This window comes from Anopheles gambiae, chromosome 2 (genome assembly GCF_943734735.2).
Source record: "Anopheles gambiae chromosome 2, idAnoGambNW_F1_1, whole genome shotgun sequence".
NCBI lineage: Eukaryota > Metazoa > Arthropoda > Insecta > Diptera > Culicidae > Anopheles > Anopheles gambiae.
Window position 1 is genome coordinate 67,720,835 of NC_064601.1, and position 25,506 is coordinate 67,746,340.

At 39.9% G+C, this 25,506-nt stretch overlaps 3 protein-coding genes across 17 annotated transcripts; 2 read left to right on the plus strand and 1 right to left on the minus strand.

The window, feature by feature from the left end:
- Positions 1-5,863: 5,863 nt before the first annotated feature.
- Positions 5,864-9,467, minus strand: LOC3289865 (SANT and BTB domain regulator of class switch recombination). Its single transcript, XM_061643308.1, has 3 exons — positions 8,178-9,467; positions 7,185-8,112; positions 5,864-7,086 (listed from the first exon to the last, which is right to left on the minus strand). The coding sequence occupies exons 1-3, from the start codon at positions 8,966-8,968 to the stop codon at positions 6,367-6,369; spliced, it is 2,439 nt and encodes an 812-aa protein (XP_061499292.1). The 5' UTR covers positions 8,969-9,467; the 3' UTR covers positions 5,864-6,366.
- A 138-nt stretch (positions 9,468-9,605) lies between these two features.
- On the plus strand, positions 9,606-10,819 carry LOC1275106 (small ribosomal subunit protein eS17). Its single transcript, XM_314292.4, has 3 exons — positions 9,606-9,759; positions 10,169-10,320; positions 10,432-10,819. Exons 1-3 carry the CDS (start codon positions 9,757-9,759, stop codon positions 10,670-10,672), a joined length of 396 nt encoding a protein of 131 aa, XP_314292.2. The 5' UTR covers positions 9,606-9,756; the 3' UTR covers positions 10,673-10,819.
- Positions 10,820-12,240: 1,421 nt separating this feature from the next.
- Positions 12,241-24,710, plus strand: LOC1275109 (microtubule-associated protein RP/EB family member 1). Of its 15 annotated transcripts, none has more exons than XM_061643323.1 (7): positions 12,352-12,514; positions 12,869-13,028; positions 19,539-19,832; positions 20,300-20,534; positions 23,865-24,084; positions 24,174-24,243; positions 24,328-24,710. In XM_061643323.1, exons 3-7 carry the CDS (start codon positions 19,566-19,568, stop codon positions 24,376-24,378), a joined length of 843 nt encoding a protein of 280 aa, XP_061499307.1. In that variant the 5' UTR covers positions 12,352-12,514; positions 12,869-13,028; positions 19,539-19,565; the 3' UTR covers positions 24,379-24,710. The 15 variants fall into 15 exon arrangements, with proteins under 15 accessions (XP_001688553.1, XP_061499295.1, XP_061499306.1 ...); XM_061643313.1 differs by lacking the exon at positions 20,300-20,534 and adding an exon at positions 21,388-21,634 and having other exon boundaries at positions 12,356-12,514; positions 12,869-13,170; XM_061643314.1 differs by lacking the exon at positions 20,300-20,534 and adding an exon at positions 21,388-21,634 and having other exon boundaries at positions 12,356-12,514; positions 12,869-13,061.
- The last annotated feature ends 796 nt before the right edge of the window (positions 24,711-25,506 follow it).

Genomic DNA, 25,506 nt, shown 5'->3' on the forward strand with positions numbered 1-25,506 from the left:
TCTGCAAATTTTCTTCGGATAGCACTTTTCTTTTTGTTGGTGAATGCGGAGGCTTCTTCACAAACAGCAAATGCTCCTTCTGCTTCACGTCTATCACTGCAACCTTCACTGCTGGTCGTTTTATTACACCTTGGACTGTTTTGACCGACACTGATCTAACTTGTCCATCTGGTGCTGTTGCAGTCTCTACTATTCTTCCTTTAAGCCATTGTCCAGGTGGAGCGTTATCATTCGTGATGATCACTATATCATTAACCTTGATGGGTTCTACCTTGCACGTCCACTTATTTCGTTTGATCAAAGTAGGCAGGTATTCCTTTTTCCATCGATCCCAGAATGTTTTGGCATTGTGCTGTGCCAATCTAAATTGTTGCCGATCCACTTGCGATGTTTCAGTAGGTGCTGGTAAGGAATCTACACCTCTACCAATTAAGAAATGGAATGGTGTAAGAACCTCTTCTTCTTCTGACGTTAGCGGCAAATGTGTTAAAGGTCGCGAATTTAAAATGGATTCGATCTGAATTAAAGTCGCTCTTAATGTTTCTGGTGTTGGGTGCCGCGTCTTCCATTCAGTAACCATATGTCGCAATGCTTTCTTTATGTTTTGAATCAGACGTTCCCAGGAACCTCCGAAGTGCGGTGCTGCAGGCGGGTTGAACTTCCATTCTATTTTATATTTTAGTGCAGCCTCACGTCCCATTCTTAGATCGATATCTTCGACAATTTTCTTTAATTCTTTTTCTGCGCCAACAAAATTTGTACCGTTGTCACTGTACAGATGTGTTATCTTTCCGCGGCGATGAAGGAAGTTATTCAAACACACCATGAAACTATCGGTGTCCAGTTTCTCTGCTAATTCCAGGTGTACAGCTCTTGTGCTCATACAGGTAAATATCGCTCCCCACCGTTTCTCAGTAGAGCGCTTAACGGTCACATCTAGAGGACCAAAGTAATCTACTCCTGTATGTAGAAATGGAGGATTGTATGGATGCGTTCTATATGTTGGAAGCGGTGCCATGAGAGGTGCTTTAGGAGCAGCGGTGTTCAAAATACATCTTTGGCAGCAACTTTTCACATTTTTTAAGACTGTTCGTAGATTGATAATCCAGTAATTTTGTCTTAAAACTCCTATTACAACATTATCTGCCTGGTGCATATACTTCTCGTGGTAGTCTCGAACGAGAAGTTTCACAACACGTGACTTTTGGGGTAAGATAATTGGCAAACGCGCGCTGTATGGCAAGCATGATGCATTTTCTAGACGGCCTCTTGATCTTAATATTCCTTTTTCATCTAGAAACGGTACTAGTGTTCGAATGCTGCTTTTGTTCGAAATCTCCTTTCCTTTTTCGAGAGCTTCCATCTCTTCAGGAAAACCTTCCCACTGAGCTTTTCGCAGTAATGAGAGTTTAGCCGTTTCCATGTCCCTGTACGATATGGTTCGAGAAAAATTGCTCCGGTTCTTCAAGAAATCGACGTATTTTTTCATAACTGTTTGGTGCTTCAGCAATTTGTCCCACGATGAAAAATAGTATTCTGGAGCAATTGTTTCTTTGTGCACGGTAACGATGTGCTGTTCCACAGCTACTTCATGTACTCCAGGCCAGTCGCGTTCATGCTCTTGTAAAAACTGTGGGCCATTGTACCATGTCCACGAATTGCTGGTGATTTTCGTGGCAATATCGGCTGGATTATCCTTTGTGGATACCCATCTCCACTGGTTGGCACTGGTTGTGTCCAATATTTCACTTACACGATGCGATACGAAAACTTCATACTTTCTATGTTCGCTGTTAATCCACGCAAGAACAGTTTTCGAATCACTCCAGAATATTGTACGACTAATCTTTAATCGAAGCTCTTTAATTACACTAGCAGTCAATCTGGCTCCTAAAACTGCTGCTTGTAGCTCGAGTTTTGGTATTGACAAAGCCTTCGTTGGAGCCACTCTAGACTTTGCTGCAACTAGTCGTACGACAAAGCAACCATTGAAATTGCTTCTTGCATATACGGCTGCAGCAAATGCTTCCTGTGAAGCGTCTACAAATGTGTGGATTTCAATTGGATTGGCAATTGAAGCAATAATTGGTCTTGGGATGGCTAAATCTTTAACGCTGGTGATCATTTTGAGCCATTCGATCCATTTTCCATGCAAACTATCAGGAATCTGCGTATCCCAATCATTTGTTGCGGCGTTGATAGATTGCATTAGAATACGTCCCTGGATGGTTATGTGACTAATGAGGCCAAGTGGATCATATGCACTCATTACGAAGCTCAAAGCTTCTCTTTTGGTTGGCTTCTTTTCCAGATTTATCCGTCCAACATCTACCTTGTACCCGAAGCAATCTAATTGTGTGTTCCACTGGACACCCAGGATCTTCTCGACACACGAATCTTTTTCCTTTATATCGACGATAGCCTTCACCTGATGTCGTTCTTGAGGAATAGCTTCCATTAGCTCTCGCTTATTCGAGATGAAGTTTCTTATATGGAATCCACCATTTTCGTGAACCTGAATCACCTCAGTCACCGTTTTGATCGCCTTTTCCATGGAAAAGAAACTATCGAGGTAATCATCCACGTAATGCTGGTTTCGAATTGGTTCAAGTGCTAACGGGTACATTTCACTATTCGCTTCCGCATTGCGATTTTTCACTACCTGCGCACATGCCGGTGAGCAAGTTGCTCCGAACGTCATAACCTGCATGACGTAAGTATCTGGTGTTCTGGTACTATCGCCGTCACGCCATAAAATTCGCTGCGCATCTTGATCTTCCTTCCGAATTTTCACTTGGTGAAACATCTCCTTGATGTCACCACATACACAGATGGGTCCTTCACGGAATCGAAGGAGCACTCCAAATAAAGATGCCATCTCGTCTGGACCAGTTAATAATAGTGAATTTAGTGAAACGCCGTTGACTTTTGCTGCTGCGTCAAATACTAACCTCGGCTTTGGTATCGGCTTATTTTTGTTTACTACCACAAAGTGAGGAATGTAAAATATTTTTTGTGAATGCCGTTTAAATTCTTCTTTCGTAAGCTTGCGTATGTATCCTTTCTGCTGGTACTCTTCAAATGTTTTGCACAGCCAATTTTTCAAACCAGGGTCCTTTGCTAGCTGTTTCTCTTGCGTTGCTAGGCGACGGAGCGCGTTGCTATAGCTGTTCGGCAATATGACGTCATCATCTCTCCATAGCAAGCCTACTTCGTATCTACCATCCGTTTTCTTCAGTGTTTTCTCGATGATGGTCTCCGCTCTCTCTAATGCTTGAGATTTGACTGTTTTCACCGGTTTAACGCCAAACTCTTCGGTGGAAAAATATCGTCGCATCATTTCAGTCATCAAATCCTCGCTCTTGTGAATCATTAAGTGATTTGTTTCTGATAGACATATTTTGTCGATGCCAAAAATCAACCATCCAAGTTTGGTTTTAATCGCCATTGGTTCTTCCGGTCGTCCCATCTTTCGACCAAGCGGCATTAAAAGATGACTGTGGTTTAATCCAATCAGCACAGTTGGACGAGCTTTCTGGTAGTCGGATAGCTTGATGCCTTTAAGATGCGGATAACGTGCTGCTAATATGCTGCCAGATAGCGTTTGACTTGGCAGTTGTAGATTTTTCACAGTCCGTATACCATTAAGTAAATGTTCTTTTTTCTCGTTCACTCCTTTGATCATGCAGCTCACTCTTCTGCTACAGTTTTCCTGCACCGATAGGTTTTGTGTCCATGTTAGGGTTAATGGATCGGTTACACCGTTTAAGTGCAATTTATTTGCCGTATTCTCTTCGATGAGTGTTAAAGATGACCCGGCATCTAAAAATGCGTACGTTTCTAACGTATGATTATTGTTTCGCAACACCACTGGAACAATCTGGTAGTAGACATTTTGAATTGTTTGATGGTAATTCATCCGAACTGTGTCTCCAGTGTGCAGTAACTGATGATGGGTTTCTCTGCATCCTTGAATACCGCATTCTCTAGCCGCATTGCAATTGTTCTGGCTATGATTATTCGATGTCAAACATGCTTGACACTGCTGGCTGTTTACCACTATTTCTAGCCTTTCATGTACCGGAATATTCTTAAAACGTTCACATCGATATAGTGCGTGAGAACCCTGACAACATGGACATGGCTGGAAAAATCGTTGAACGTTCCGCACACGTGTATTGAATGGTCTTGTTTGTGTGTTCATCGGGTGAGAATTATGAGGTTGTGGTGGACGATTCATCGGACGATTGTTGTTTATTTCCGCTGGACGTTGTTGATTTGGCGAAAATTGAGGACGATGAAAGTTTAAAGGTTGTCGAAATCTTTCATTCCTTTTCGGCAATTTTCTGATATTTTCTGCTATCGGATAAAGCCATTCACTAAAATGTTCAAGTGTTGGTATTTTGTTCTTTTTCTCAAGGCTAGACTTAAATTCGATCCATTTCAATTGTTTATCGGTCGAAAATTTAAAAATTAATTCATCCACTAAACGATGGTCTTGAAGGTATCCCTCTTTTTTAATGGCTTTGAGGTTGATGATCATGTCTTCCAAAGCATCTGACAGATCCGGTATCTTCATCTGGTTCTCGACTCTAACCTTCAATACTTCTCCAAGTAAATCTTGATACACTTGTTCTGGTCTCCCGAACTGTTCTTCTAATTTCTTCATAATGATTGGAACGTTGTCTGGTTCGAGAAACAATCGACGAACACATCTTTCTGCTTCTCCTTTCAAAGCATGTTGTAAACGATTTAAGTTTTCTACATTGCTGAAACTTCCTTCCTCAGTGGTTTCTTCAAAGGCACGTTTGAACTTCGGCCAATCTTTTGAAGTACCATTAAAATTTGGCAAACTATTGAGGGTCATGCGCTTGATATGAGTTGATGAGGTCAAACCACTCATTTTCAACGCTTCAATTAGTGCCTTTAGGGTTGTATCCTGATTTGTTGATTGCGAAATTTCCATATACTCCGCCCTATCGTTTCTGCATTTCACGCAAACAAATTCTTCATCTTCATCGGGCAATCGTATCACCTTTACGCATGAAGCGTGAAACCAACGGTCGCATTCATCGCAGCGTACCATATCATCAATGTCATCTGGCTTGGTGCACAAGCGACAAGCACCTTGCTCATTTTCAACAAAATATAATCTTCTGCTCGCCATTGTTGAAAGTTAGTATATCTGTGCAGCAAAGAATACACAGATCCCTTTCGACAAGCAGAAAAATTATGTCTCCGACACAACAGACTTCTAGATCGAATGCTTCGTAGAGAAAATTCTCACAGGAACCGATAGCTTCGAAAAAGAAATTTTCTGTTAAATCTTCTTCCGTCTTTCAAGAACCGATAGTTTCGAAATCGTAATTTTCCGCGAAATCTTCTTCCTCTCTGGAGCCACCAAATGTTACGAACCGAGCTTCTCCGGCAGGCCACGCGAAGGTTTGGCCCTCAGCAAGAGTTGCAGGGTTGTAACGGAGGAGAAACAAACAGCAGCAGAGTGGACAGAGTATTTGATACTTTGCCTACTAACCAGTCCTTCCCGCTAGTTGCTTCTGATCCAAGGTTGGGAAGCCTATGCAGACGGAAGGGGGTGTTTGGCTCGGAAATCCAGGGTCTCTGTCCTATTTCGGATGTTTAGAATTAAACCTCTTTACTCCAAGAGCTTCTGCGTTTGAATCCTGCTTTATTCAAAATATGGCCTACTTTTATACTAAAATTATCCTCCCAAGTTTACCCGAATATCCGTTCGGACGGGATAATTCGTGTTTCCAGAAACATCTTATTTTGACTTGGAAGGATAAACAATGGTTACTACGATTAGATTGGTAAAAAAAAAGAAATTTAGAATCGCGTGCGTAACAATGTATGTATACTATACTATCATAAAAGAATGGATCGAAACCAAGCAAATGAGCAATACATGGCTTACAACGTGAAAAGACAGCTTAAATTATATTGCGTTGGTGCAAAGATAACTATTAGTGGTTGTTAGTATGAACGTATGGAAAGGAGCACAGTAAAGAGAACTGTGAATGAAAATCGATAAAGCTAAAAACACTTTTTCAATGCCGTAATCCTTCCTGGGGTTGTACAGAAACCTAGTGCACACGTTTGGTAGAAAAAGAAATAAACCAATCCAACAACACACAAAGCTCGACTCTTTTGAAAACAAGTTAGCAGCAACTGAGTTATTCGCTCATTCCATTCCGTTCGTAAAGAAAATACTTGGCAAAGAGAAATTATTATGGCTGCAAATAAAGTAAAACAAAAAAGATCGTTTCAAATCTACCACTTTTCTACCGTGCCAGAGTTAAGTTAGTACGATTTTTCTAAGGATTTATCACGTAAATCTATTAATAGCAATCATTTCGTTCCGTTCGATTTTACCTTAAGACTAGCAAGGTTTTTTTGCTTTATCGACTCTCGCCAATCGGTTTCGAGCTTAATGTACGTTCCACCTTGCTGGTAAGTCTGGTATTGTGAATATTGCTCACCGCCTGTCCGCTTGCCAACCATCGAAATGATCTGTTTCATGGCGCGTTCCTCAAATTCTCGCTGGTTGTCCTGATTGCTGCGCGCGGACATGTCTCCCGCCCAGTGCCTGCCGTACGATAGTTTCAACTTTCGCTTGGCATCCTTTGGCTGCTGTGGGTGTTGGTGTGCTTGCTGTTGCTGCTGCTGCTGATGTTGAAACGATGGAGGACTGCTGTACTCCGATTCCTCACCGTCGGAGCTGCTGCTAGTGCTGCGGCTCTGATTAGTGCCGGATTTGTCGTACTCATCCGAGTCCGATTCACTTTCCGTATCCATTACCGACTGGGACATCTGGCGATTGGAGCGATGGTGGTGATGGTGATTGACCATTGCATCGCCGTCCACGTGGAACGTGGGCAGTAGTCCCTGGCGGGAGCGATGCGGAAGTATGCCAATTCCGCTCCACCAGGGATCGGCGGACGTGTTTGGCGGCTTAAAGGGTGGCTGTTCGTAAAGGCAGCCACCTTCGGAGGCGTGCAGGGCAAGCTGCAAAACTGCGCGATCACGGTCGGTGTCCACCTGTACGGTATGTTCACGAAACTGGCAACCCTAGTTGGTACGTTAAATTGACAGAGGAAGCGTTAAACTCTACTTTTAGAGAATCACATTTATTTGTTTAGTTTATTTTTGACACTCATTTCACTTACCGAAGGTCCTGGCAATGCTTCGTACCGGTAGGCTTGCTTTCCACAACATGGATAACGTCCAGCAGGGCCCGCCACACGGCCCTCTGCCGCTGGGCCAAGGAATTGCGGTTGCTCGGGATGATACTGGCACCACATCATCTGGCTCACCGGGAAGTGGGTGTCACATATCGAGCAGTACAGGAAATGGCAATGTCCCCAGAGACGCCAATAAACCTTCCGCCAGGAGCGCAACTCTTTATGCAAGCTGGACACATAGTTGGTAATGTTCCAAGAGGGATCCTTCACATGTGCACTGATCAGCTGGCCCCAACGATTCAATCGAAAGTTCTGCGGCAGACAGTGAATGTATGTGCTGACCGTTTGCGTAAGAAACTTACCGCACTTTAAACACCGGAACATGCCGACCAGCGTTGCGTAGTGACCACGCAGCGCCTGTGGTTCAATGTCGCACAGACTTTGGATCAGTTTGGTCCAGAGACGCGGTGCAATGCGATCTTTCTTATCCTTTACTACCTCTAACTCGAGATTAGTAAACATGGCCGCTAGCCGCGTGATGATACTGTCGTTCAGGCAGGCCAGATTTGCGGAAGCCTTCACGACTTCGTTAAGTCGAGCGTGACAGAACGAAAGGCAATCGAGCAGCAACGGTTCCATCTGCAGGAAGCTAGCCGATACCAGTATTGGAATTACGTTGGTAGGATCTAAAGCTGGCCATTCATCCGTGGCCATCGATTCTTTTTTAACCCACTTCATGAGCCATTCGAAAATTTGCAGATCGCAATGCACCGAAATGTCCATATCCTCAAGTCGCTGACCGGCAGTCACGTCCGCAAAGTAGCCCATCTTGGTAATGAGCAATTTCTGGGGACAGGAAAAATCCCTGGACGATCCTTTCACCTCGTCACAAACGTGAATAACGACTTCCGGTCTTGAAAGGATAGTTTAAAAGAGTTTTATATGAAATGGCCGTTGAAATACATCACGCATACTTACTCTGCACGGCTGTCTGGAATGGCTATCTGTGCGATCGATGATTTTCTCCGTACGCCTGTTTTGGTAGAGCTGCTAGCGATGAGAAAGTTTTGTGAAACATCTCCCACAGCGGAAAGCGTAGACTTTTTACTGCTACTGCCGCTTTGCGTGTCAGGCGAGGAGGCACCACTTGCAGCCGATTTCCCACCACTGGAACAACCAACCCCGATCGAAGCGGACGCATTCATCGATTGCACTCCCAGAGGGTTGTTGCCATTTAATTTCTGTCCTGTCCCATTCTTATGATGATATCCGGATCCATTCGACGGACAAATGAAGGGCAATACCGAATCTAGTATGCCTTCGTTAAGGACTTCGTCTAATTTTTCGTTCAAAATAGCTTCCAGACGATTTTTCGGTACCTCGACCGTTTCGGGCTTACTTTTTTGAGATTTTTGTGAAATGGTGCGTTTTTTAGACGGTAATTTCTTTTCCGCTGGCGATCGTGTGCTCAGCGAGGAGGAGGTATCATCCAGCTTGGTGTCCTTTTTGCCACCTGTCGTTCCAGTGATGGATTTGGCGGGGGAAATTGTTGATGAATGTTCGATCGGTTTTCCTCCGCCGGTCGTACGGGAGTTTTGCTGTATACTGTTGACCAGCTCATTACGTGCCAGTTGGTTGTAGTCGAAGGTGGGAGGATTTTTCTTGCTACTGTTGAACGAGTCGTTCACTTGGCACGTTACATTCAGAAACTCCAGAAAATCATGCATGGAAATTGATTCGGTTGACTCTGGTGCGTTGGATTCCGACATGCTGGCAGGCTTTATCGTACTTTTCCTTTTTTGAAACGTTTTAATCACTTTTTTCAACTTTTCGAATACAAAATTTTGAAGTTACAGAGAGGGTATTTTGGGTTATTACGTCTATTGGTATGAAACAAAACTAACTGCGATCAAAAATCTTTCAACTTTGGAGAATGAAAATTCTATTTATTGTGGGTTGCTATTGACAACGGCGGACCATTCTTCGCCATAGGTGGGGAAATGCTGCTCTGGGAGTGGTAAACATGCGATATCTGTTCAATAATAAATAGTAAATAAATATGCGCATGCTTTTAATGAGTAGAAAATGTTAAAATCATTATATTGAATTGTAAATTATTTTTTGCAACAATATCTACTGAATACAAATAATTTTCTTAAACGGCTGTAGGCGGGTGTGTGCAAACGTTGAAACAAAATAGGAAAATAGGAGGACAAAACCCATCGCTCAACGTAAGAAGAAGCAGTTACTTAAATTTATTTCATGAGTTTACGACTCCACGATGGGTATAACGAGATAAAATGGTTTTAAAACATCCGAGGAATCCACTCTTCGACCGTTCCCGCTTCGTACGAGTTTGGGAACGTGGCTGTGTATATTTTGAAGTACATCTCCACGAACGACCAGCTCACTGGGCACCTTAATGGGATTTCATGCTTCAATGTTGGCAACACGAAATTTTGATGGTTGTCAAAGTTAGCATCGGAAGGACGTGACGTCACACGGGCCTTTTCCACACGTTTTCGTAGCGAAAGACAGCCGTGAATCTTAGCACAGAATGGTAAATATGCGGAAATATGTGTAATAAATGCTTCGAGTTTGCTTTTAGTGCGCCGGAAAACAATCACAATCATCGATACTAGTGCAGTGCGAAGTAAAACAATGGATTTAGCGCTAAATATCCGCAAAAAACCAAGATACGATTTCGTCGAACGCGAAGCAACGCTACCCATACCACAGTCACCGATTACCATGTTTGACAGCTGAACCGGAATGGGTGTTCCTTCATAAACCGCACAGCCATGCACAGCCAGAAATAATGTGAAAGGTTATGTTGCCCGGCTTATGTCCCGGTGAACTAGCTTGAATGATTGTGAATGGGTTTCGGCGTAGCAGCTACACTCGACTAATGCACTGCGAGTTCAAAAATCGAAACCTAAATATGTAATGTTTACTGTATTGTGTTACAGGGTCGTGTACGTACCAAGACGATCAAGAAGGCCTCGAAGGTCATCATCGAGAAGTACTACACTCGATTGACCATGGATTTCGACACTAACAAGCGTATTGTCGAAGAAGTGGCCATCATTCCGACGAAACCACTGCGTAACAAGATCGCTGGGTGAGTAATGGCAGCGGAGCCGGAGGGGAGGGCAGCTGTTCGGCATGTGCTGGTAGATCCGTGCAAGGATTGTGTTACTGATTGGACCATACCGTTGTGCTTTTGTTTCAGTTTTGTAACCCATCTGATGAAGCGCCTGCGTCACTCGCAAGTGCGTGGTATTTCCATCAAGCTCCAGGAAGAAGAGCGTGAGCGTCGCGATAACTATGTGCCGGATGTTTCAGCACTGGAGCAGGATATCATTGAGGTGGATCCAGAGACGAAGGAGATGTTGAAGCATCTTGACTTCAACAACATCGTTGTCCAGTTGACCAATCCGACCGCTCCAGGATACAGCAATCGACGCAACTAAGACCATGCGAATGTGTCTTGGGCTGTATCGTTTAAGATTACTGCACTGGATTGGTCTTCTCCTGTAATACTGTGTGTGTGGGTGCAAACTAACCAGAATATAGGAAAAACCAATGTAAACCACCAAGCAGTGCGTTCGTAAAGGAAATTTTCCTCTGGTGTTCCTGGTTCCTGCTGTGTTTAATGATGACAATTATCGTGAAGTGGTCAGCAGCGATTATGTTTCATCAAAACTGGTGTCGATTGCTTAAGAAATGGGATATTTAATTCGTGCCGTCCAAAGCTCTTAGAAAATGTGATCTGCTGTGTATTTTGAATCCGCTGAAAAGCAGCTCATTTTCAAGGTACAGTTTTGTGTCTGGTAAAGTGATTCAAAATTCTATTTTTGAAGGATGTCATTGCAATTCTATTAACCAAACAGAAGTAATTGTTTTTCTTGTAACGCCAGTTTAAATCTGAATTGAAAATTATGAAAAGAAATATTTGTCTGACTTTCGTGAACGGTTGCTACTGTGGAATGTATTTCAATCAATAATGCTCTTATACTAGCTTCAATTTCAATGATGCCGGCGTTTTTACGTTTTCGATGAATTATGAGCTTTCGATTACTTGCGACATTAAAATTTATACCACAAATATGAAAGTAGCTCAGTTCACCAAGTCAACCTACTTCTGTTTTGTGTGATAACGTGTAAAATTTAATTGCAAAGAGTTCAAATTTATATTTTTGAATTTGGCAGTAACTTAGCCCGTTCGACTGTTTCAGATGAAGCGGAAACATCGCGCGGGACAAGTAGCTCTGTTTGAAAAAATTGAGCTACTTTTTTGTCGAGCGAGAGCGAAATTTTCCTCTTCTATTTGAACGATAAGTAATTTTAACCTTATTTAGGAGTCGTTGAGAGCATTTATGGCGCTTGAGTTACGAATGCGATTGTCGCTATGGCCGCTGTCGACACACCGAAAATTCACCGGATCGAATAAAAAAGACAGATGAAAAATAACGCATTATGACGGTTCTTTTTTCTTTCCACTAAATTGCTGTTAGTTTGATTCTGCACTGCAAACTAACAGTTTAATACAAATATCACCTAAGTTTTCCAATTATTCTCATCAAATTTGAGGGAAACAGAAATCGGTTGATTTTCGTTTACAATAACGAGCGTTATTTCTCGGTTGTCAAAATTATCTTTTAAGGTGTTTTCTTCAGCACGCCAAGGTGCCTAGATAGATTACAGATGGGTCCTTAGCTCTGATTTTGGTAGCCATGATGGATGGAGATTTCGGCAAAAGGAAACTTAAAACTCAGGCTGAACGCAAGTATTAAAATTGCATGCAAAAGTGCTGAAAATCACGCCCCGATCGGGATATAGAGAACGATAAAATGAAATAGGTTTAAAATTTTAATGATTTAACATTATAAAATATGTTTAATGTAATCCGTGCTCCCATCCTGACGATTTTTTTCCTCATTTTGCCTGCAGTTTTAAGACTTGCGTGCAACCTGCCACGGGCCAAGCGTTATTTTCCGGTTGTCAATATTTTTCATAACGGTGCTTTTTTCGGTGCGTCTGGCAACGGCCTTACTTCGGGCCAAAATTGATGTTTCGGTTCTGCTAGTGTAAAAGCACCCTCAACAACAGCGAACTGTCAAATGCGCTGCGTGTGACAGAAAGTGACGAAGACGGTTTTCAAAAACCAATTGTTTCTTGTTTCGTACGGGTTACAGTCGCTCAGCAAGCCTTGCCGTGGAATCCGGTCGTTTTTGCACAGTAATCGAGCTAGTTAGCCGAGTGAAGGAGTATTGAACTGCGTTTCAAGTTGCCGGTGGAAAATACTTTGTTGGGTTTGTTTGATTTTTTACTTCTATATTATCCCTTAATACACAGACTGCGGCGGAATGTATAAAGTTACTTGTACATTTGGCATGTAGACATGCGGTTCTGCTAAACTTTAGTTGAATATAGCGCTTTCCTCAACACATTCCGAAGCTTACGCCCGTACATACTTTTGTATTTTTGATATGAAGGAAATATCGCATTTTGCTAATTTGCATAAAAAATCAAATGTTACTAGCTGTAGGTCGCTCCATATCCGCGATATATGGTCGTGAATATGTGTGCGTGTGTGTGTGCGCGTGTGTGTGCGTGTTAGTTGAAGTAAAAGCTGTACGCCGTCCGTTTTTTGTGCATCTTTCCAGCTTCAGTTTTGGCCATTGTCAGGGCGCTCGTAGGTGCGTGTGAGTAAACGCCACGCGTATATGAAAAGAGCGGATCGTGTGTACGTTGTGTGTGTTTGTGAGTAATTGGTGTGAAAAGGGAATCAAAAGAAAGCACGGCAGAGACGAGAACAGCAAAAAGGTACCTTCTGCGCCGGAAAAGAGGAATCTTAAAGTTGAGTTGTGAAAAGTGTGGTATAGACGAGAACGGGTTGCAGTTTTCTACGAACGAACACTATCGTTCCTTGATTCCCTATCGAGCGTTTTTGTACATTCGGCTGCGGGTAGGGTTTGTTCTTTCTTGTTAGTGTTTCGAAGAACATTTCGCCTTGTGTGTTGCGTGTATAGAACAGAATTGACAAAATTTGTCGATTGAAAAAATCAGCTCAAAGAGAAAGAATAACGCACTCCCTGCCTTGCTATTATTGTGGTGACGGAATATTCACTGCTATTTGCGTACGTAAGACATTCTCTGGTTCCGGAACTGCACCTTTTTCCCCGTTGTCCCCGTAAAAACGATAGTGTTAGTAGAGATAGACAAAAAACACCAGGTGAAAGTTTCAATACGATATCTACTTTCTATCGATTCAAAGCAGGTTACAATATTTTCTGTGTGTGATGTTTTCAGACAGATTAGCTAAAATTTCAGCAGTGTAGACGGCATTCGAAATTTTTCGTGTAGTGCAAATCGGTAATCGAGAAACATGTGGTATACATACGTAGACGTGAATATGGAAGCTTCTTCTTGCATTTCTAGATGGTTCGTTTTATCGAAATGACACAGCTAACTCTGTCATCGAAATGGCAAATGAATAATAATTGTAAAAAGTTTTTACCGAATGCCGATGAGATTGAGTTTGGTGCGCTTTCCCCGCCCGGGATTGATTGCATGAGCCTTCTGCTACGTATGATTCATCATCGGCATTTTGTCGGGTTTGGGGCGTAAGATGGCAACACACAACCATAGCAAGCGTTGATGCATGTTCCGCATCCATGTGTGGATGTGGTGGTGCTGCTGTAGAAGCATGTTGCGTGCGCTAAGATGTGTTTGTGTAGACCGCAGCCAGTCCTCGTATATTTATGTATTTTTCCTAACCATGTATGCTTCCACGAGACAATCGTATGCTCTGGTGTATAATCTTTCTGCATATTATTTGAACGTTGGAAGCAACTTGTGCTTTGTTTTAGATTGTTTAAAGCTTAAATTATAAATTGAATCATTTATAATATGCTATATATTTTGTTGTATGCATTGTACATAACATTTAATATTGTTATATTTTTTGTATTCTTTGTTGTTGTATTTTTTTTCAAAGTTTTTGTTCTTTGCTCTTAAAGATGCATTGAAAAACATTCTAAATTTATTTTTTTAACTAGACTCCGTTCATATATTTATATATTATTTTTATGCTTATGCAGAGCTACGACACTTGAAACATTAAAAAAATAATAATTTATGTACTATTTCAATAGTTTCATATTATGTGTTACCTTCCTCACAGACTAACAATAGCCATTTCGAACTTTTTAAATTACGCCTATTCCAGTAAAATAAAAAACGCAATCAAAAATTTTGATGGACATTCTTGTTTTTGAAAAAAAAAAATTTTCCAAGGTTACGAATCAATTTTAATTGAAAATAAATCAAATTTCGGCACATTTTAATAGTAAAAAAGAGCAGAAGAAATCTACACATGTACATGCTGTTCTATCTGTATTAGAATGGACATGCTGAAATTGAAACTGATGGAGGAATGTTGTAAAAAAGCGTATCGAAAACATTCGCGGTTGGGTTTTTGCAGACTGAAGGGAAAGAAAGGCAATTTGAATTGAAGGATAGGCGGCTGATTTCAGTAGAATGAGAATGTAAGATAGTATAGACTAGTACAGACTGAATCAGAAATCAAATGGTGATCAAATTCAAGCCCAGAATTGCTATGGATTGTTTCAACAGATTAAATTGTAGTTGTTCCGTTTTTTTTTTTAACTTACGCCATTATTTTATTTACAGGATCTAAATACTAAATGCATACCTTGTTTACCATCACCTTATTTCATAAAATATTTGTTAAATTATCTACTTGTGTTTCATCATGACGATATGAAACACATCGCAATACTATTGTTTTGTATTATATTATAATTCGTTCCACTTTTTTTCAATTGTTGATAGCAACTCATTTAAATTCCACTGAAATCGTAACGGAAACATTGACCGGAATTGACACCCATATCAGGGATAGTCGCCGGATACGAAGAGAAAAAGTTTGGGTAGGGCACACTTAGAGCCTTTACCTTTACCATGTTTGCCAATTCCCAGTACAAAATCAATGTGCGCCATATTCCGTCGTAACGTGTACTTTTATGTTGTATTCGTTTATACATTTACTTGAAAGTATAGCAACTCATTTGCTGTACGTTGAAAACATTTTCTCTCTGTCTCTGTCTCTCTTTCTGTCTCAAACTCACTCACTCACTTGCATCATTATAGCTTCAAGTGCGCTTCGAGGCGATTGGTATGGGTACCACCTCACATGTGTGCCTTAATTATCCAAATAGAACGGGATATCTGCTTCTCCAGATCGGGTAATGGGAAAGCATTGGTGAGAGATTTTGTGGTGAGCAGTAATGATTCGGTTTAATTTTAGATCAGAAAAACTAGAAGCCCAAACACTTCGTTACATCCAAATATCTCTCTGGCCGGGTTTTTGTTATCCACCTATCCCCACGTACGGTGGTATACCGGCTCTCATGCTAGTTGCCGCATTTGGTTTCGGTGCGGATGATAGACAATATGGGTATACCTACCCTGCCACCGTTAGTGTGATGCAGAGCAGTGTGGGCAAAAGAACGGTATGCGAATGTGCCGCTATTTTGAAAATCGATGTTGGTGGAAGGTTGGGAGGGGACGCATTCGCGACCGACCGGCAGTCTTCTTCGCGTAATGTCTTGGGGCTGGTAACCATGCATTCTAGTGGATTTTGCGCTTCTTCAATGTTTTTTTGTTCTCTATCTGGTCATAGGTATTGTGCAGTTCCCTACTACAATCACATTTGTCAGCAAAGGCTGAATAATGGATAAATCTAATAATATTTTTTTTAATTAAACTAAACTTCCCGAACAACACAATTTTATTAGGCTTTATGGTGCTAATGTTCGAGTTAGGTTGATGTTGTCGGAATGCATTTGAGGAATTTGCCCTTTATCAGATGAATCATGAAATTTAACGAACAAAATGATAAGGATGTTGATACCGTGTGGTATTGTAAAAGTGTTGCGCAAATGGAAAGTTTAATTTCAAAAACGAACGCATAAATAAGCCACACGAGTAGAAATCGCATAAAATTTAGCAAGTAAAGCAAAGCAAAGCGAAGCAAACAGCACCCGTTGAGTTTTAATTATCTTTGTCAGCGTAAAAAGCATCCTACGTACTGTGTTATAAAAGTGAAATCAATCACTTTCGCGCCAGTCAGAGTATATATATTATTGGAATGAAAGTTTTTGTTTTTAATGAAAGCCTTTTAATTGAAAATTTATTCCAATTTTTTTTATTGGTTAACCGTTAATTTTGATCTTTACCACTTTGTATTTTATTCATTTGTATTAAACTAAATGGAGTAAGTTTTAGCTTATATTCCTGAGTTTTTAATTGCTATATCTATCATATATGCTCTTTTCTGTTGTTCTGTTTTCATAATCTGAGTGAAGCTTAGATTAATGCAAGTGTGATTGTTTGTGATGTGTGCTTAGAAGTTAATTCATGTTAATGTAGAGCGGGTCAACCAAAACAGTAGAGCAAAACAGTGCAGGTGATTATGGTGCATAATCAGAAAGGCGTTGTAAATTAAAGAGGCGTCAAAGCATTCTTTACTCTGTAAGCGATTGTTTCGTTTGCTCTCACTTGCGATGGTGGCAACCATCTTCAACTGCTCATAATTGCATAATTACACACTGTATGGGCTTAATAATTTCATCGTACAATTAACATCTTGCGACTATTTTTTTAAGTGTGCGGTAATGTGCGGTAAAAATATATAATTGATGCATGTTTAACGCTGTCAATTTCTAGCAAGAAATGCGTATGTTTTATTGGGAGTTAAAAAGTGACATAGACTACACATATGGCAGCGATTGTGTAGGTAGCGTATTGGGCGGATGCATCAACCATTCAAAATCATATGACTCAATATTGTAGCCGACACAGATTGGTTTCCTGTTGGGCTTGGCTTAATGCACCATCACGCTCCATAGATTCGAGCAAGGGATGAAAGTGGAGGAGGTATACATATGTGTTGCAACGTACAGCCCTGCCTTACCGTTGCATACATTTATATGAAGAATAACAGCTTATTTGTATAGCTTTGTATATAAGTAAAATTTGTTGATTCTATTTAATTGTTTTTAGCAAGGACCGTTTGCAAACACACGTGCTATAAATTTTTAGTCTTTGTACCAAGGCCAACGCGTGTAGTTAACAAACGATTCAAAAGGGGAGCGGTCTACCTACATTCTAAAGCAGACGTAGGAGTGTTTGCCATTTACGTCCTGATATGAGCGCATCTATGTCATGGGACATTTGTTTGATTGCATTTCCCATACCCTGTTCAAATGGATGGTAAATTTAGGTGGAAAATAATTTGCTCTTTTTGGTTCGGTCTATTGCCTGCCTCGCTAATAAAATGTTAATCATCAATTGTGTGCTTAAAATCGTTGTCATATGTACAATACCAAAACATTCAAAGATTCCTCAAAACGTGTGAAAGAATCTGTTCATGAACTCTGATTGTTTGGCCATTTATTTCACGTGTTATGCACGATGTTGATTGTTTCGTTAGGAGATGTGGAGGGGGTTTAAAAATCATGTTTAACTAGCTGACAACGATCTTAGGAATGTAGAAAGTGAACAGCAGCAAAAGCAATGGTGAAGTATTTATTCCAATAGGAAGTGTTCGGTACACTCATGAACAAGGTTGTAAACTTGAAAGGATTGACGTAAGGCGAAAGGAGTGTCTACTGTTGGTGGGGATGAAAGTCAATTGAATATGGTTTAATCATCGGAAGCTAAAACTTGTCACATAGAGATATGCAATTGTTGATATGTATTGACTCAGTGTAGAATCGGTTTTAACTGTTTTGTTTTATAGTTAATGTACCTTTTAGAAAAGGACGGCGGTCCCGTGGTAAAGTCGTCAATTTGTACGACTCAATAACATGCCCGTCCATGAGTTCAAGTCTAGAAAGGACCGTTCCTCCGTAGCAAGGATTGACTGACTATTCGGCTGTGTGTGACACTGATTAAGCCTCAAATGATACAGGCCGGCATTTCCGCATTGCACGTTACGCCAAATAGAAGATAAATTTTAGAAATTTGATAGTATAGCAAAAAGCGAAAAAAACGGCAATAAATTTGCAATGTTCTAACATGTAAGAGAAAGCAAAGTTTTCACGTATCGATGACAATTGACCACATAACAAAAGAAAAATGCTCGAAGAAGAGAGATTTGAAAAGTAAAGTTTGGAACCCAAACGATGCTGTCTTGGTTGTTTGGCTGTATGTGGCGGCAGTCAACCTCCGCAGTCGTGAATATTTATCCCAAATATTTTATTCGGATTCACAACTCCACCTGCACTACGCGTCACGCGGACGGGTGTTAAGCATCTTTGTTTTTTTCCTTTCTCGAAGACTATCGCTTCTCCAAAGAAAACCGGAATGCTGTCTTGTTAAAAAAACGCCCCATGCTCCTTTAGAGAGAATCGTGAAGGTGGATGTGTTCATTTGAATGAATATCGTTTTTTTGTGACGGCCGATTGATTGAATTTGCGCTTATGGAAGGCCCACATCCGCTTTGACCTGTTGCTGCTCACAACAAAACTATGTTTTATATTAACCAATCTGTTGTATACTAATATTTGCATAATACGTGTAAAATATTTTACGCTTCTCAGTTGGATAAGGCAAACTGAAAATTATATGCATATTATGATTTTATTTTTTTTTAAGGAAAATCATGCTGGTATTATTAAACTATGATTTAAGTACCACTTTCATTAATTATACATTAAAGTAAAAAGTGTTTTGAATGGTTGGTAAAAACGCAATGCTAAATGAAGCTAAATAATTTGGTTGCAACGAGACTTTACGTTGATTGGTGAAATACGTTCTAAATTAGAGATTCGATACGGTTGGATGGACGCCACGAGCATGAGACGCATTCCTTTAGTTTTAGCTTTGCATTGCACTAAAAATGTCAAGAGCAAAAGTAGAATGTTCTATCAAACGTTTTGCGCTGTGCAATTCATGCGAGACATGCAACTGTTTTGGGTTCATTGCTCGCTATAGATGATTACTTTCGTACTACCTTACGGCCCACGTGTAACAGTGCGCGTCTGTGCCATGCCATGTTGCGCACAAAGATATGCGGAACGGTGATCTTATTTAATGGCACAACAACACAAAAACACAAAAACGATACCACTGGTTCGATCAGTATTAGATTTTGCCAATGAAGCAACAATCGAAAGATAGGAAAACTTAATTCCAGACTGTTCATTATTATAAGATTCAAATAGAATAATATTTTAGCGACGTAACTATGTGTTCACACAAAAGAGTGTTTCATATGACCCAATTAATTCCATTTTTTAATTTCAGAATCGTACAACATAGTCGGTGTTAAACATGGCCGTTAACGTTTATTCGACGAACGTGACGACAGACAATCTCTCGAGGCATGATATGCTTTCGTGGGTAAACGATTGTCTGCGATCGCAATTCACCAAGATCGAGGAACTATGCACCGGAGCTGCGTATTGCCAATACATGGACATGCTATTCCCGGGTTCCGTACCAATGAAGCGTGTAAAGTTTCGCACTAACCTCGAGCACGAGTACATCCAGAACTTCAAAATCCTGCAGGCTGCTTTCAAGAAGATGAACGTCGATAAGGTATGATCGGAGGAAGCATTGTGATCCATCTATACTTCTAAATTCCGTAATTATGCGGATAAAACTTTGGTTTTAGCGGTTTCTAGTTTGTTAGCCGATTGTTTCACAGCTCAGCACATCGTACTGCCAATATTAGGACTGAGTTATAGTTATGAGTATGGGTTTTTAGCATACCATGCGCGAGAAGTTCGAATTTCGCCTTGATCGACTTGCCGTCGACTACGTTATACACGCTGATGTGTAATAGCACGCAACAAATGCAGAACAGAAGCGGACATTGAAATCATTATTAAGTTTTGTGACAACTTGGGAAACGATTGTTCTGGGTGGCAAATTTTTAAAATCGCGAAGCGAATATCGAAGACAATCGAACAACAATTATGTGACAGAACGAATCTTTAGGCATCTCTATCTTTCTCTCATCTTTTCCATCCTTTCCTCATTTCCCTTCCTTTGTTGCAAACTAGGTCATCCCGGTGGACAAGCTGATCAAGGGTCGTTTTCAGGATAATTTCGAGTTTTTACAGTGGTTTAAAAAATTCTTCGACGCAAACTACGACGGCCGAGAATACGATGCGCTGGAAGCCCGCAGTGGCATTATGCTCGGCCAGGGAGCGATACAGAACGAGTTGGGTGTAGGTGAACTACCGACAACCCGAATTCACAGCCGACCAGCAGCTTCCGCCACCCGCGGGTCGATCGGTACAGTAGATAGAATACGAGCAAAACCATGTTTTTGGTTCATGAAAATCCTCTCAGTGAACAAAAATTGTCCCAAACACAATAGTCTTTTGACTACCAGTTGCTCCTTTCTTGTTCCTTCTTTTCCCATAAATTAAAACTTCTCTGCTCCAAATGTTGTTCATTCGTTTTCGATCATTAGTTCTGGTCGGTTATTTTGTTGTGTTTCTGACTTAGTTGCATTCCTTACTGTCTGTTTGTATCTGTGAAGAAGCAGGACTCAACAGTGCAAACAACTAGTGATTGCACTGCACCTATTTTTTAAATCATGCCCAAAATTGAACGAATATACATTTTTTATAACGACATATACATGTATATACATACAATGTGTGTAAATCCAAAATACTCTAGACAAATTGTATTCGTTTACGTTTCGGAATTGATTCATCGACACACCATAAATGAGAGAGAAAGAGAAAATGAGAATTAGTTGTAAAACGCTTTTACTAAGTGTACATTGCAAACATGTTACAAAGGCAAAGATTTAAATTACGTTATTATGAGTGGTTTATAAATCTGTTTACTAAGTACGATTTTTCGAAATGTGTAAGACGTTGGTACATAATCTGACATTTAAAAAAAATGTCAGTAGTGCTGTGGGCGCCTGTCTGTACATGCTATGCTGGGGATTGTCAACGCAAAGTGTAAAGATGGGATAAAGATTAATGGGTTATGAGTTCCTCTCGAATTTTCGCTTCTGCTTATATTTTCGCTTCAATTTACAACTCGTTTTTGTCATGGTGACAGGTTAATAATTTATGATAATTTCTCACCCTACTTAATTTAATTTCTTTTCTTTCTTCATTTTTAGATAATTCCAATCGATAAACTAATTAAGGGTCGCTTCCAAGATAACTTTGAATTTTTACAATGGTTCAAAAAGTTCTTCGACGCAAACTATGATGGTAGAGAGTATGATGCTTTATTAGCGCGCGATAACCTACCGATGGGAATGGGTTCGGGTGCGGGTGCACCGAAAGGTAACGGTGTATCAGCCGTAGCTCCACCCCGTAAAATGGCAATCGGCACCACCGCACCACGTGATAGAATCAAACCGAGTATGTTGCCTTTCCATTACTTTATATCCATTAATGCATATGATTAAAAGAATAATGTCCTAGCATCGCCCTCAATTCCAATAATTTACTCCCATTTTTCATTTGGACCTTAGGATACAAATACTAATATAAATATCTGTATCTGTTGACGCTAATGCAAACTTCACTCGTCTTTAACAACTTCTTCACTTGAACTCACGTTCTATCACTATTACATTAATCCAAACTACGATGGCTATTCTTGTTGTATGATGAGCATCGTCCTTCAATGTCCTAACATGCCTCGTTGGGCTTATCTGCTTTTTTGCTTTTCAATAATTCAATGCAATCTTAATGGATTTTTTTGGTCAATGATGAAGTAGAGTAATGCAACTGAACGAACTACCATTACTGCTATCGCCTTATGTGCAGCAAACTTGACAATATTTTATTTTTATCTAATTCATAATATTCCTGGCATTAAGAAGCACATTAACATATGTTAAAAATTAAACGTATGTAGAAAACTTTACGATAATTGTTACTATTAGACCTATGGTGATATCAGCTGACAATCTGTTACGTCTTTGGCGATACGTGTTCTATATGACCATGGGGTCCTCATTCAGGTGTACTGAATTTGAGCAACGGGAAACGCAATATTATATCACCGGATTGACTGCTGTAGATGTATCATCAGAATGTAGAAAAAATGGCTTTCTGTTGTTTCATTAATCGTCTCGTTGTTATATTTTTTGTTTAACAGAATCTTCATTTATATATGTGTTTTTGTACAGTAATTAAACTACAGGTAGTCCCCAAGAAACGCATATTTGGAGACACGCGGATTAGAAAATATCACAATTTAGAGCAAATTTCATTGATTGTACAATTGTCTAATTGTCAAATGCAAAGGCACCCGTTATGTTGAATATTTAAAAAATCGTGCATAAAACTAAGTAATGTTGTTAGGTTCATTCAGAATCATATCAAATAATATATCAGTGATTAAAACTACCAACATGAAGCAAACTTACACGAAAATAAGATGCTAACTTAGATTTTTCGCGGTCCGCTTTAATAGCGTCTCTAGGGGATATCCAGTATTCACAATCTTAAATAGAACTTTTGTATATACAATTTTATGACCGTAGTGGATTTTTTTGAACATAACCACGGGTGGGTTTTCCATACATATGATACATCTATTTAATAGTTAATTGTGTTTTTTGGCATTTCCAATCTTTCGTCGATGATAGTTAACGTAACAAAGGAACACTAACAATTATGAACCAGCATAGTCGCATATATGCAGTCATTTTCTGCAAATTGTCAGTCTTTTTAATTTATCTGATTTCCTGGTTTTCTATTTCAAACTCTATTTTTTACTAATGAAAAATGAAAATATGTTTGTTGCTTGCCTTTACTCTGTAGCATACACAATGTAATTATGAATTCATTACATTGCTTTGTACAAATATTGGAGAAGTGGATTCGTATCATAGCATAGTTAGGTTAAAAATAAACTGATTTGGAGTGACATGTATAAAGTGCTAATTGATAACTAATAGCGAAGCAATATGTGTGAATAGCTTTGTATCTTTGGTTAATTCTATGCTATATACCATAACTGTACTACACATTTCAATCCTCTAAGCTCTATTACAATAGTCCTACAAGTAAAATTAATTACCCCTCTCTCTCATTATTCCGTGGTAACATATTCTCTAGCAGAGCATGTAAAAATGCTAGCTGAAACAACTGAATCAAAAACAGCAATGATCTGGATTTTTCGTTACACTACGAAAACGTTTTAGTTAGTTTGTTGTTTCACATTGCATATTGGAGTAGAGTAGTTTTGTGGGAAATGAAAAAAAACATTTAAACTTTTTTTTTGTATTGTAGCGCAATTATTGACCGTATTTTTTCTTCTCTTTCTATTTTATTTCTGCTTCTTATCTTATGTCTTATCATTTTCCTGATCCAATGCACTAACGACGCATTGGCACATGACACGTAACAAACATCCTGTGTTGTCCTTTCTGAACCCAATGCGTAACGTTCCCTTTTCGTGGTTGCGTATGTATCCCTAATAATGTGGTTTCAAATTAACGTTATATCCTGCATGTGTACCAAAAAAACGCACCTTTGACACACCACTATCCTGCAAACGTAAATCTGGCCCACCCACATCATGCTAACCATTATCCCACCTCTGCAAATACACGCAAACATATCTAACGTTATCCAGTGTCCAAAGTTGCACCCACCCGACAGATGGTGCAGAGTCCGCCTAGCCGTATTGGAGGTGGCGTTAACGTAAATACGAGCAAATCGTCCTCCCAGAATAGCGTGACGAATCAGCAGATCGAGGAACTGAACTCACAAATCAGTGATATGCGATTAAACTTCGAAGGACTGGAAAAAGAACGTGATTTCTATTTCAGTAAACTGAGGGATATTGAAATTCTGTAAGTTTCCACTACAGTTGATAATTTAAACATTGTGCTATTTGCCATCATTACCGATTAATTTTCATGTTTTTGTTGTTCTCTTTTAGCTGCCAAGATGATGAACAAAGCCAGAGTCCTTTCGTTCAAAAGATTCTAGAGATTCTTTATGCCACTGAGGTATGTTTTCGAATGAACAGGAACAGTACCATTTGCGGGGAGTGTATTGCAGAGGGTCATGAATTTTGATTTTATTAATTACAGGACGGTTTCGCGCCACCAGATGAAATACCGCCAGAAGAAGAGGAATATTAAGGTGCGTCGTAAAGTGTTGATGCTGATGCTGATCGAATCGTACTGCTCCTGCTGGGCGAGATAAAGATGATCGATTTGGATGTGTACATCATCTGCTCCAAGTAACCATACTAATGAAACGAAATGTAGAGATGAAATCAGAGCATAAACAAAAATAAGAAGGAAGAAATGAAAGTAACCCAATAGAAGAACAGTGCAGTGTATGCCGTACTGTGCATCCCAAAGGTATTCCAAGGATGGCAAAGAAATACGCTACATAAGTGAGGGTTTGCGTTAAAACCACAGGATTTCTACAAGCTTCATGAAGAAAAAAAAAAGAAAAGAAAAAAGAACGTAATGATGGTAAATTATTAAACCTATCCACTTACCCTGCTTTGCAAATAATGAGTCGGTTGCTGGAGGCAACAAATATTTAAATATCGCGCTAAGAGCGTAAGTATGATTTGAGAGATCGAATAATTAACGGATTGAACTGCGTAAAAAAGTCTATCTGCGTTTCGTACATGATGCTTTTCTCTCGTCAAACTTTGGTTTGGCCGGATTGCGCCGGTTTATGCCTGTATTTTGTACTGTATCTTTAAATCCTTTACCCGCGTTGGCACTATTCGAGAAGGTATTTTTTATGTCGCGTTTCTATTTGACTAACTCAATTTGACATGAATGAAGCTCTATTTACAATTAATTTCATGGAAACGTGAAAATATATAACATTTATTTCTTTTCGGAACCATTGGAAAATAACCGTAATTCATTTAATTTGTCCGCACCATGGTGCGGTTTGATCCCGTACTCTTTTCGTATTGTAGCCTGGTAAATTTATACAAAGATATTGCAATTCACTAATACATCAGGAAGTATCCAGGGAAGGTAGTGGTAACAGCATTATGAAGGATGGTGAAAATTGCACCAAAAAGGAAACTGATTCGAATATATTTATGCAAAAGCACAACAGCCTGATGTAGCTTCTTTCTCCGAAGTAATTCAATCAAGTTGTTGGTCGCTTAATTGACTCTGCAAATAATCCTTGCGGTTTTACTATTTACTATAGTGTGGTATAGGTGCTTTTTTCTATGTACGACTTTTCTGTGGCAAAACTTGATTCATGCTGGTGTATTGATGTGAAAAAAC

What these genes read in the sequence shown, in the direction of transcription:
- LOC3289865 (XM_061643308.1), bottom strand. Translation starts at nt 8,968, where the DNA reads ATGTCGGAATCCAACGCACCAGAGTCAACCGAATCAATTTCCATGCAT. An exon ending in ATTCCAGACAGCCGTGCAGA is followed by an intron (nt 8,113 to 8,177) that starts GTAAGTATGCGT and finishes TATCCTTTCAAG; the next exon opens with ACCGGAAGTCGTTATTCACG. An exon ending in AAGCATTGCCAGGACCTTCG is followed by an intron (nt 7,087 to 7,184) that starts GTAAGTGAAATG and finishes CGTACCAACTAG; the next exon opens with GGTTGCCAGTTTCGTGAACA.
- LOC1275106 (XM_314292.4), top strand. An exon ending in CTGCGTAACAAGATCGCTGG is followed by an intron (nt 10,321 to 10,431) that starts GTGAGTAATGGC and finishes CTTTTGTTTCAG; the next exon opens with TTTTGTAACCCATCTGATGA.
- LOC1275109 (XM_061643311.1), top strand. Translation starts at nt 19,566, where the DNA reads ATGGCCGTTAACGTTTATTCGACGAACGTGACGACAGACAATCTCTCG. An exon ending in ACGTGATAGAATCAAACCGA is followed by an intron (nt 21,635 to 23,864) that starts GTATGTTGCCTT and finishes AACGTTATCCAG; the next exon opens with TGTCCAAAGTTGCACCCACC. An exon ending in CTGAGGGATATTGAAATTCT is followed by an intron (nt 24,085 to 24,173) that starts GTAAGTTTCCAC and finishes GTTCTCTTTTAG; the next exon opens with CTGCCAAGATGATGAACAAA.